Genomic DNA, 11,492 nt, shown 5'->3' with positions numbered 1-11,492 from the left:
CACACTTTACCTACGGTCACGTGCACCGGAACTGATGCAACACGCGAGCCTCAGTTGCATCATTCCGTTCGGTTGTGCAACTTGTTCGTTTTTAGCACTGCTGCGAAGTCGCCATTGAAGTTGGTGATTGTACAATCGCAAGATTTAATTCGCCGATGTTCCTGCATACTCAACACCCCTCATTATCGCCGCGGCACGCCTCGTCCTCTACCTCTCAACGCACGCTGAGCCGTTCCGGGTGGCGCTTTAGGCCCTGCTTGTGGCTAGAGGCGGGTTTAGTGAGCGCATGAAAAAGAGGACGATGGAAAGGGGACGATGATCAGAAGAGACGTACCGCTTCGCTCTGCGGGTTCCTGACGGTCTCATCAACGCTTATGATCAGGCAAGCAGCTTCGACAGCGCTGCTGATCGCGTTAACCTTGATGAGACTGGGCTCCCAGACAAATGCCTCCATGTTGTCACGAACGCCTTCAGGCCCATCGACGTCAACACCGACCCATGTCTCGCCGTTGGCGTGCTTCATGCGAAGCTTGTTCAGGATGTCGGTGGAGTCGAGACCGGCATTGTCGCAAATTTGACGGGGGATGATCTCCAACGCCTTGGCGAACGCAATTTGGACCAGCTGCAGCTTCCCAGGTATGGACAAAGCGTGCTTCCGGATGTGTGCGGATAGGTCCATCTACGCAAACCATGATCAGTATAGTAAGATCTCATACCTGCCGATATGTGCGTACCTCGATGGCACCGCCACCAGCGACAACCTCGCCATTTCGTACCGCGCGTTTAACGACCATGATGGCGTCGTGGAGACTGCGTTCCACCTCCTCGATAAACTGCTCGGCACCGCCACGCAGAAGTAGCGTGCACGTCTTCGCCTTTGGGCAATCCTCGAAAACGTTGAATCGCTCCCCTCCGATCTGCCTCTCGTCGAACCTGCCACACGTTCCCAGATGCTCTCGTTGAATATCGGACGTCGTCGACTGGATGGAACCTCCCACAGCCTGCACAACTCTGCGAAGATCTCCGGCGGGCACACGACCAGCACAGAAGATGTCCCTATCGGCGAACCACTGGGTCGCAAGGTCGCCAATTGGTAGTTTGCTGAGAACAACCTTTGCGCCTGTCTTCTCAATCTCGTCCAACTTCCGATAGATGATCTCCCACTCCGCATCGACGATAGCCTGGTAATCAGATACGGCCTCGACTCGCACTTCTGCGTTGTCTTTCTCCGCCTTCAGCTCGAGCTCGACGTTGAGACAGAGGATGAGGGGGTCGACGAAAGATTTGGGTTGCTGCTCTGCGCCGGCGTAGGTGAAAGTTTTTTTGAAGGCAACGCCACGGATGAGAAGTGAGTCCTGCATGCCGCCGCCTGCGATTTTCTTCACGCCAATGAGGGACTCGTCAAGATCGCTCTGATCCAGAGACTGCACGGCATCTACGACCATCTTGGCAAAGAAGGGTTTTTCGGAATGTATGAGTTTGGATGACATCGACGTCGAGGCACACTTAAGCAAAAGAGAGCGGAACTTTCTGTGGATGCATCGTAGCGTGACGTCAGGATGCGAAGTTTATAGAAGTAATAGGGTCCATACTCTGGATCTGATTTGTCCATGGTAACCTGGATGGCTTTGATCCTGTCGATGGCCTGCAAAAAAAGCGTAAATATGATAGGAAAGCGCTAACTAAGGCGAGAAATGTATGCACCAACTGGGAAGCCTGCCTGAATCCTTTCATGATGATATGCGGGCTAACGTCCTCCTCGATGTACCCTCGCACTTCCTTCAGCAGCTGAGCAGCCAACAAAGTTACAGACGTCGTGCCATCTCCAACTTCGGCATCTTGAGCGCGGGCAATGTCGACCAAAGTACGAGCCGCAGGATGGACGATGTCCAGAAGCTTCAGGATAGTCGCACCGTCGTTGGTAATCTGAGCGTCCCCCCTTTGATTGATGATGAGCTTGTCCATACCCCTAGGACCAAGCGTACTGGAAAGGGTTTCTGCGACTGCAAGACATGCTGAGATATTGGAGAGCAGCTGTCCTTTGCCCTGCGATGTATCGGTGCCCTCTTTCAAGAGCACGACAGTAGGTTGCTGAGCAATATGAGCAGAACATCAGATCAAGACGCTATCACGCAGAACGAGATATATTACCATAGGCAGGCCGCGTTGCATTTTGGATGATTGGAGGTAGAAGACAGGAAAACGTACCGCTTCGATTGCGCATGCCGATTTGGCTCGCGGTGGCGGATTGTTTGGTGTTGTTTACGCGTTTGACGCGTTGCTTTCGACGCGTCGCGGGCAATTGTCTCTCGACTTTGCACCCACTCCACAACGGGACCTTTCGCTCATGCTATCCGATAAACCGTACTTCTTTGCTGATCCTGAAGACGAGCCTGAGACTAGCACCGACATTATTACGGAGTCCATGTCCCTTGACGATGACCACGACGATGTCCCACCGACGGACGCTGAGCCTGAGCCTCTTCAGGACGCGCTCAGTGAACCAAACTCAGAGACAGAAGCCGTGTCAGAGTCCAGAGAGCCCTTATTTCTTGCTGGCAGTGACGATGAGGGCGAACCGCTACTCGCTGATGATCCCATGAATGTCGATGACACCCTGTCGCTCGACCCACCGCGTTCATCCAGTCCACCTGCACCCGGCCCTTCAGCGCACGCCTCGGTCAAATCTCTGTCACGCTCTCCTTCTATTCGCGAAACTAGCCCTCCTCCTGCGAAGAGGCGCCGCCTCTCCCTACCACAGGTTAAAAAGCCGGTATTCTCCTCGGCCTACGTCGGTACCTTTATTATTGGTAACGCCTGGGCCACTGCCAGGGGGAAAGGATACATCAAACCCGGAGATGCTGTTCGGGTCGAGATTGATGCCGGGGAAGATTCTATGACCTCTTCCAAACATACTTCGTCCAAACCCACCGGAGCAAAAGACAAGAGCAAGAAAAAGCAAACCACTTTGACGAGTGCTTTTCAGGCCAAGAACGCTAAACCCGTGAAGAAAAAGCTCACTACAATCGTTCGGCTCACGAATGATCGTGGTTTTGGTACGGCGCATTTTTTTCAACGATGTATGCCTGCTGACGGTAGCTCCCAGAGTTTGGTCGTATTCCTCAAGGAGAGGCTGAATGGATCTATCCTCTGTTGGAACAAGGTACGGTCATGATATCTACACTGTAGAGTGTGCTAAAACTGCTGCTAGGCATCGTTGACTTTCGAGGAAGCTCAATGGTAGAATGCCCCGCAGAGCTCCGATCTGGCATGGACCTCGTAGTATCGTTGTCCGTCAGGATCAAAGCATCAGCTTTCCAGAAGCCCAAGGTCTCGAACTCAGAGCCTCGCAAAACTATGTTTGATCAAGGCAAGGAGACGACGGAAGAGCAGACCTTGCGCGAGCGCAAGAAGGCCCTAGGTCGTCTGTTCCAAGCCGTAGGCTTGAAACCTACACGGGGAAACGACGCCTCCGAACTTGGCCTCCGTAATGAGGTTAATAAGCCTGACGAGCCTGTTCAGGTTGCGAAGACTAAGAGCACTGGCGACGAAGAAGAGGAAGAAGGGGAAGGGGAAGAATTATCCGAGGACGAGCTGAATTCTATATACAAAAGGTATTGCAGGTTCAGTAATCATTCTGGGTTACACGATTTGCTTATGCCCGCCTAGAGCACAACAGAATGATCGAAATATGGCAGAGATGGAGCCTTCCGATAGCTTCGCTCTAACTTTGCGAGGTTACCAGAAGCAAGCACTATGGTGCGGTTTATCTTCGTTGGGTTCCTGCGCATGTATTGACTAGTTCCAGTTGGATGCACTCTCTGGAAAACGGGCTTATATCTGCTCGTGAAGCTGCCTCTATGCACCCTCTCTGGAATGAGTAGGTTGCATGCTTGTACTATCCTATCCTCACTGACAACAAATACAGGTATCATTTTCCGGTGGAGCCGATCGGTGGAGTCATCGACCTCACGGACGACGTTGAACAGCCACCATTTTACTTCAATTCATACTCTGGAGAGCTGAGTTTGGATTTCCCGAAAGCGGACCAGCAGTGCAGGGGCGGAATACTTGCGTGCGTATGTTTGTTTGCTTTTTTGATGCTTAAAAGTGCTTAAACGTCTATTTACATAGTGATGGTAATATTTCCTTTGCTTGCAGCAACTCCAGCCTCATTTACTGACAATCATTCATTCTTATGGTGTTTTGCATAGAAAGTAAGTAAGAACGGCAAATTATGTTGCATTTTTTACTGATCACTCAACTCGTTATTAGTGGGGATGGGTAAAACCATCATGATTTCGTCCCTCATTCACACCAACCGCGGACCTGATGCCACATCGGTTCCTCCATCTGGGCAACCCTCCAAACCTCGTCAACTGAAGCTCGACAGCGCTTTTCGTGCGCAAGCTCGAACGACCCCTGCCAAGCCTCCCAAAGGTCCATGTGCCACCCTCATCGTGGCACCGACATCCTTGCTGAACCAGTGGGCAGAAGAACTCGAGCGTTGCAGTAAACCTGGAACCGTCAAGACACTAGTGTGGCACGGTCAGAACCGTTTGGATCTGGATACAGTTATCGAAGCTGAGGATGAGGGGACGGCCAACGTGGTCATCACGTCCTACGGGGTTCTCGTGTCGGAACACTCGAAGGTGGACAAGTCGGGGAAGTTGACATCTCCAATTTTCACAGGTATGTCGACTATGTTTTATTCACCCTTAATCATGACACAATAACTTCCTTTCCTACAGGCGAATGGCTGCGTATCGTGCTCGATGAAGCCCACCATTGCAAGTCCCGAACGAGCAAGGCAGCTAAGGCGGTCTTTGCTTTGGAGGCTCGTCGGCGCTGGGCTGTGACAGGCACTCCAATTGTGAACCGAGTGGAAGATCTTTTCTCGCTCTTGTGAGCCAGCTCATGTGAAGATCTCTACGTCGAAAACCGCCACTGACTGAGTTTTACAGAAAATTCTTAAACTTCGCTCCCTGGTCTGATTACGCCTTCTTTCGCTCGTACGTCCGCATCCTTGTTATCGTTTGTATGTTTGCCTACCTTAACCAATGACCATGCAGCTTTATCACATTGCCCTTCCTTGCTCACGATCCCAAGGCCATCGAAGTCGTGCAAGTCATCCTGGAAAGCGTTTTGCTACGCAGAGAGAAAACGTTCCGCGATAGTGACGGCAACCGCATTGTTGAGCTCCCGCCGAAGGAGGTAGGCTTCCTACACTTACCCTCTATTTCATGTCCTCGTCAACTCCATTTCTAGATTACTGTGGACACCTTGTCTTTCTCGAAATCCGAACGAGACATCTACGACTCCATTTATCATTCCGCCAAGAAGGACTTCGAGCAACTAAGGGTGAAAGGCCTCGTCGGCAAGAATTACTCGCATATATTGGCCATGCTTATGCGGTATGAGAACTGACATCTCGCTTCCCCACATTCGTCTCGACTAACAACTGGCGTACATAGATTGCGTCGAGCGGTTCTTCATCCTAGCCTCGTCCTGTCTGACGACGACGAAGAGAATCAGCCAACCGCCTCTGGACCAGTCGATGTAGACAGTATGATCGAAAAGTTCACACAGTCTACTAGTGACAGCAAAGGCGATGAATCAACCCCGGCCGCTCCTGGTAACACTTTCGCAGAGGGCGTCCTTAACAATTTATCGAACAATGGTGAGGAAGCGGAATGTCCTCTATGCATGGATGTGATGGATCACCCGATGATGTTTCCTGAGTGCATGCATCAATGGTCAGACCCTTCAGAATTATTGTTGTCAAATTATACTGACAAAACGGCATTGTTGCTATTTCAGTTGCAAGGACTGTGTAGCTGGATACTTCGAGACAAGCTTGGCGAAAGGAGACTCTGTATGTTGTCCGAGCTGTAATCGCGGGCCTGTAAAGGTAAGTGTGCTTTCGATCCCTTCCGAATGCCGGTACGAAGCCCGCGAGCTCACTCGACTATCGACTACGCACGCAGGAGAAAGATATGCTGGAAGTCTTCCGACCACGAAAAGCGAAAGTTACCGTCTCGCAGCCTAGCTCTCAGGTCTCAGTCCCCGATGTGATCATCCGTCGCAACGATTTCCGTTCTTCCACGAAACTCGATGCCCTACTCCAAAATCTTCGTAAGTATTCTTGCTTCGTCCCGCACTCTTATAAATATCATATTCAATTCGTGGTTGACTGCATTTCGCGCCTGAACACTATTCTGACCCGTGTATCGACTCTTCTAGGTCGCCTCCAGGACCAAGATCCTTGCTTCCGCGCGGTCGTGTTCAGCCAATTCACCTCCTTCCTTGATTTGATTGGCACAGCGCTCGAACGCGAGCACATCACATTCTGTCGTTTCGACGGTACGATGGATATGAAGAAGAAGAGCGCAGCCGTCGCTGAGTTCAAAGCGCCGTCGAGGAGACCGAAAGTGCTGATCATTAGTTTGAAGGCAGGGGGTGTGGGTTTGAATGTATGTTGTACCTCCACCCTCGTCTACCATTTTGTCACTGGACCCTGATCAGACTCTGGACCCTGGCAGTTGACCACGGCTAATCATGTATTCATGGTGAAGGACGGGTGGAATATCCTGGGTTTTCTGTGTAGCTAATACTATTGTTTACAGATGGACTGCTGGTGGAACGCTGCCATCGAGAACCAAGGTTCGTCGTGCAGTGCTCCTTCCACCATATCATTCGTTTGACGGCACTTCTCACTCTTCTAGCCATCGACCGCGTTCACCGTATCGGTCAAGAAAAGACCGTATATGTCACGCACTTCATCGTCAGTCCCACCCACCCTTCTTTTACCCACTTCTATCTTATACAGGCCGTTTCGCATGATGGCCCATGTGCTCATCCATATCTTGTTTGTTGTTGTCGTCCGTTATGCATAGGTCGAAGACACGATCGAAGGCCGCATCCTCCAGATTCAGAAACGCAAGACAGCGCTCGTAAAGGAAGCGTTCCGCGGGACTCAGGCGAAGGATAAGGGAACTGCGGCAGACCCGGAGAGCATCCAGAATTTGAAACTCATGTTCGGAGACTAAGAACAAATACTCTTGCATTGTACAGACTTTGGGTGCTCAGGCGAGGTTTGAAGGACTTGGACGTTCTATGGCGGAAGAATGTTTACCCCCTAGATGCTGTGTACATTAATGCTTCATTTATCGTTTTCTTGGACGACTGCTTTCTGCGACCACCTTAGCCCTGATCTAGGTTCATTGGCCAGGTCAAAAGGAGAGCCTTCTCCATAGTATCTAGTGGATGTGCAAGGATCCAGAGTTCTGAACGCATTCGCGAAGTGCATGGTACGAAATATGGGCGAGGGAAAATGACAGATGCAAAGGAAATGAATCTGAGGTAGACGCGCTACCGGCTGAAAGCTCAGAACAACTTCTCCAGCGGGTTGATGACCGTACCCATCTACAAACGCCAAACTTTAGCCAGTATACAACGCATAATAGAATACAGCAAATATCCGACGAACCTTCTTCGTGACCTTTGGTAGTGTTCCCCTCTGGAACCCGACACGAGTGTTCCACTCCGGCCCAAGCGGTGTCTCTATGCTCCTTTCGAATTGTGCTTTGCTCGTATATGGATAGGGCAAATCCTTGACCATGTACTTTGCCGCCTTCTTATCCTTCTTCTCAGAGATGATGACGTGGGCCTTTCCATAGTCGGCGCGGGATTTTGGATCCACACCTGCAACTTTCTTGATGAGGTACGGCTTGGGTGCCGATTTTTTGGTGCCAGAGCCACCCCATGCACCCTGTGGATAAAGCGTCGTCAGCGAGCAGCCAGTATGATTACGCGTGGACGTACCCAGCCTGGAAGGGTTGTGTCGACCTGCTTCGGCGCGTCGGCCTGGATCTCTCGTCGTTTCGCCTCCGCAAAGTCCTGGAGGATGAAGGTTGAGCACATGCGAACAAAGCTAGTAAACAGATCGAGAAACTAGACAGTGACGAACCTGGACGACATTGTCACCAGCGAAGGCTAATGCGACAAGGTCCCGTTGCTCGAAAGCCTTCACACCGTTGCTACCTCCTCGTTTTCCCTTGTCCTTCTTCTCCAACGCCTTCTCCTGCTCATCAACCTCCGAGTTCACGTCATAGTCGTCATCAGTAAGGGCAGCCGTTGTGACCTTCGTTTTACCCTTCCCAGCCAACTTGACTGGCACCTGTTTCGACGATGACGAAGCAGACGCAGACGTGCCCTTCATAGTGTTGTCCAAGGAAATCTCCACAACGGCGTCCTCCTTCTCTCTCTCCTTCTCTTCATCCCGCTGCTGTTTTCGCTTGCGAAGCTTGTTCTTTGACTTTTCGGTCGCTTTGCTGTCCTTGCCGACAACGACTTCGCTCCTTCTGAGGCCGGCTCCTGATGAACCGTCTTCTGCATGAGCAAGCCACGGATTTGATTGTGTTTTAGATGATGAAGAGGTAACGGGAGGTGGGAGTGAGTGGGAAATAGTCTGAATTGGAGAGGTCGTCGTTGAGTTGGCTTGGGGTAGGAGGTCAGCCGATTGAAGTGTGACGCTTGATGTATCTGATAGCGCCACTCTAGAAGGAACCTGTGAGACAATTTTTATCAGAATCATCCTACTAGAATCCGAAACGGGCAGACTCACCAGAGCACCCGGCCTGAAGGTCATTCGCCCCCCAGTACGCTGAATGATGGCACCACTTTCATCTTGAACAACATCTCCTTCATCGCCGTCCTCTCCGAGCTCCTTTATAAAGTCGTCAACGTCCTTGTCGACCTCGATCAGCTCCCGAGTAGCAGCATCCCGCATGAACTTCATATCGAAAACGCTCTTGCCCTTCCCCGCCTCCGATAGCCCTTCTGACCGCTTCAGCTCCACCATCTCCTCGAACGCTCTCGCCTTCAGCCCCTCGATCCCACCCTCCCCATCCTCATCGCTCTCATCTTCACTCTCGTCATCACTGCCCTTCCCCTGAATCCTTCGTCTCAGTTTCTCGCCTCGGTCCAACATTTCTGTGATCTCCTTCCTCTGGTCATGATCCAGCTCGCCTCGTCCTTTCATCGACTTCGCCCACTTCCCCGTGTTCTTGTGGCGTAACGTCGCTCTCTCCAACGCCCTCTCCGCCTCTCTTTTCATCCTCACATCCTCATCATCCTCATCCACTTCGTCCGCTCCCAATTTAGCTGCCAACTTTTCCCGCTCCTTCTTCTTCATGCGGCGATACGTCTTGCTCTTGATCTTCGCAACCCGTTTCGCCTTGGCTTCCGCGCGGAACATGAGCTCGCGAAGTTTGCGGACCTCTGCGCGGCGTGCAGCGACCTCTTCGACGGAGAGGTGGTTCATCTTGAGTTCTTCGGTCTGGGCAAGGTCTTCTTCACGCATTTTGGCTTGCTTGAGAAGTTTGTCGACGGCGCTTTCGAGTTCAGTGGTAGGCTGACAGATGGAGGGACAAGATTTCGTCAATGTTGGGGTGTTCCGTAAGGTAGAAGGAAACATACCTTGAATTTAGCGCTAAGCTCAAGATTCGAAGTCTTGCCTGCTTTTTGGGCTTGTAAAGGAAACGAGAGATGTTCGGCCTGGAATTGTCAAGTCAGCCCAGCGAGGTAACGGCGGTAAATGGTGGTGCTCGCCTCTTTAATTCGCTTCATAGTATCCTTCCACTTGTCGACTTCCTCCTTCGTCTGTTCATAAGCTGCTTCCCGGTCCAGACGATCCTGTGTCCGTTGTGGAAGAGGTGCAGAGAGCGGAGCCCCTCCTACCCGCGACGAAGTCAAAGCTTTCGCCGATTTCTTGAGAGACATGAGGTTTGAGGACTGCGACGCCAGGGGTTCCAAAAGATCGTCCAGATTGAGCCGTTGTGACCCTATATGAATGTGGTGTTAGACTTAGTACAGAAAGGGAGAGAGCATTATATACCTGCAACATGAGCAGCAAATTCATTCTCGGCACCTGCTTCAGTGCGCTCCTGGATAATTCTCCTTTTCCGCCGGGGTGCCTCAAGTCCTGCATCCTCAGCTTTCCGCTTCGTTCCCGTGTCCAGCGAAGAGATGAATTTGCCCAGGCTGTCGAGTGCTTCTGGGGAGTCGTGGTCGGCTTCGTCGGCAGATAGATCCATACCGTCGTCTTCGTTCTCATCTTCATCCACCTCGTCCTCGTCCTCGTCCTCGTCCTCATCCGCTTCCCCCATGTCCCCTATCTGATGTTCAACCGTGCCAGCATCATCCCTTCGTGAGCTTCCCTTCCCTTCTTCCTCTCCTAAATCCGGCTCTCCACGCCCGTCCAAAACGTCCAGCACGTCGATGAATTCGTCTGAGTCACCTTCCTCCTCCTCCTCTTCATCGTCATCTTCGCCGGAGCCTCCCTTGGCCGTTATCCCCCCGTCTCCGTCCTCATCCTCGTCAAGATTGACTTCAGCAAATCGGACGCCAGAGGTCTTCTTGGATTTTAACGCTTTCTTGGCTTTGAACTTCGATTTGTTCTGTGGGCCACACCAGGTGAGCGAGAAAAAAAAAGTCTGGAAGAAAATAGAAACACGCACCTGGGTGGCAAAAGAGAACCCAGCATATTTCTCGTCGTCGCTCTCCTCGAATGCCTCGTCACTGTCCAGCTCCTCATCATCCTCCGAATCAATCTTCTCATCGTCCACCGTCTCCCCAATAAGCCTCGCTCTCAACGCACTATGGTCAATGTCATCCTCATCCGACCCATCGCGGTCAAACTCCGCTGCTTCATCTTTGTCAAGGGTAAGAGAGACGTTTCCGCGCCTGACCTTCTCGTGCTGGTAATCGTAAACGTCTGAGAGGTTCGCCTTCGATTTGGCAGAATGCCGTTTAGCATAGCCTGCTGCGTTTGCCTTGTGAGAAGAGAATTTTGGTTTTCCTGGACGATCCGGGCGTGCTGGTCGAGCCATTGCGCGTGTCGAGGGTGGTGGTCGAGTACAAGTGCAGATGCGAAAGCAAGCTCAGCTCCTGTAAAATGTGGAGCGGAAGCAAGTCGCCGGTGGCACGTTCCATCCTTCGGACTTCCGAATTCTAGTTTCTCAAAACTTATGCGATTTCAATTTGCGACTGCACTTGGTGTTCTCACATTGGTTTGGTCGTTCTAATGCGCTATGTTGGCTAAACATTGCTCCGTGCGAGCTCATTTTTGGTGCCAAGGAACCCAATGCCGGGAAGAATATGCATACAGACAAAAAGAGGGGAAAAGGAACATGGCTTGCATAGTCACATGAGTACATGAGAACGACTACTCCAGCATCGCTCGAACAGAGTATATCTCGACCAGCAAAGCCAACCAAGAAGCGAGTCGACTATTTCAGCTTCTTCTTGCTAAAGAAGGGGTCAGACAATGTGCAAGATACGAAGGAGCAGAACACGTACGGGCGGAGCTGGGAGGAGTGCCCGCATGACCGCTTGCGGCAGTTGGTGGCACGGGGAGGGAGGCGGGCGTAGCACTTGCGGCAGATTTGCTTGTCGCAGTTGTACTTGCTAGCAAGCACCTTGAGCGAGGG

The 11,492-nt window shown here is 51.6% G+C and overlaps 3 protein-coding genes across 3 annotated transcripts; 1 reads left to right on the top strand and 2 right to left on the bottom strand.

Annotated features, from left to right (window-relative positions):
• Window positions 1-77: 77 nt before the first annotated feature.
• On the bottom strand, window positions 78-2,206 carry STEHIDRAFT_89418 (uncharacterized protein). Its single transcript, XM_007298230.1, has 6 exons — window positions 2,152-2,206; window positions 1,705-2,091; window positions 1,593-1,645; window positions 735-1,530; window positions 335-679; window positions 78-263 (listed from the first exon to the last, which is right to left on the bottom strand). Exons 1-6 carry the CDS (start codon window positions 2,170-2,172, stop codon window positions 183-185), a joined length of 1,683 nt encoding a protein of 560 aa, XP_007298292.1. The 5' UTR covers window positions 2,173-2,206; the 3' UTR covers window positions 78-182.
• Window positions 2,207-2,425: 219 nt separating this feature from the next.
• STEHIDRAFT_46096 (uncharacterized protein) lies at window positions 2,426-7,049 on the top strand (the record flags this gene model as incomplete). Its single annotated transcript, XM_007297900.1, has 19 exons — window positions 2,426-3,056; window positions 3,107-3,163; window positions 3,212-3,614; window positions 3,670-3,759; window positions 3,809-3,880; window positions 3,929-4,083; window positions 4,276-4,692; window positions 4,752-4,905; window positions 4,965-5,012; window positions 5,073-5,214; window positions 5,269-5,414; window positions 5,475-5,756; window positions 5,821-5,911; window positions 5,988-6,135; window positions 6,244-6,473; window positions 6,543-6,569; window positions 6,627-6,663; window positions 6,726-6,784; window positions 6,897-7,049. 19 exons carry the CDS (start codon window positions 2,426-2,428, stop codon window positions 7,047-7,049), a joined length of 3,342 nt encoding a protein of 1,113 aa, XP_007297962.1.
• Window positions 7,050-7,386: 337 nt separating this feature from the next.
• STEHIDRAFT_151752 (Utp14-domain-containing protein) lies at window positions 7,387-10,892 on the bottom strand (the record flags this gene model as incomplete). The annotated part of the gene is made up of 9 exons (XM_007298794.1): window positions 7,387-7,425; window positions 7,490-7,771; window positions 7,825-7,899; window positions 7,970-8,569; window positions 8,627-9,415; window positions 9,481-9,558; window positions 9,652-9,845; window positions 9,899-10,460; window positions 10,521-10,892. 9 exons carry the CDS (start codon window positions 10,890-10,892, stop codon window positions 7,387-7,389), a joined length of 2,991 nt encoding a protein of 996 aa, XP_007298856.1.
• Window positions 10,893-11,492: the final 600 nt, after the last annotated feature.

Source organism: Stereum hirsutum (assembly GCF_000264905.1).
Source record: "Stereum hirsutum FP-91666 SS1 unplaced genomic scaffold STEHIscaffold_1, whole genome shotgun sequence".
NCBI lineage: Eukaryota > Fungi > Basidiomycota > Agaricomycetes > Russulales > Stereaceae > Stereum > Stereum hirsutum.
This window is presented reverse-complemented; position numbering and strand designations above follow the sequence as displayed.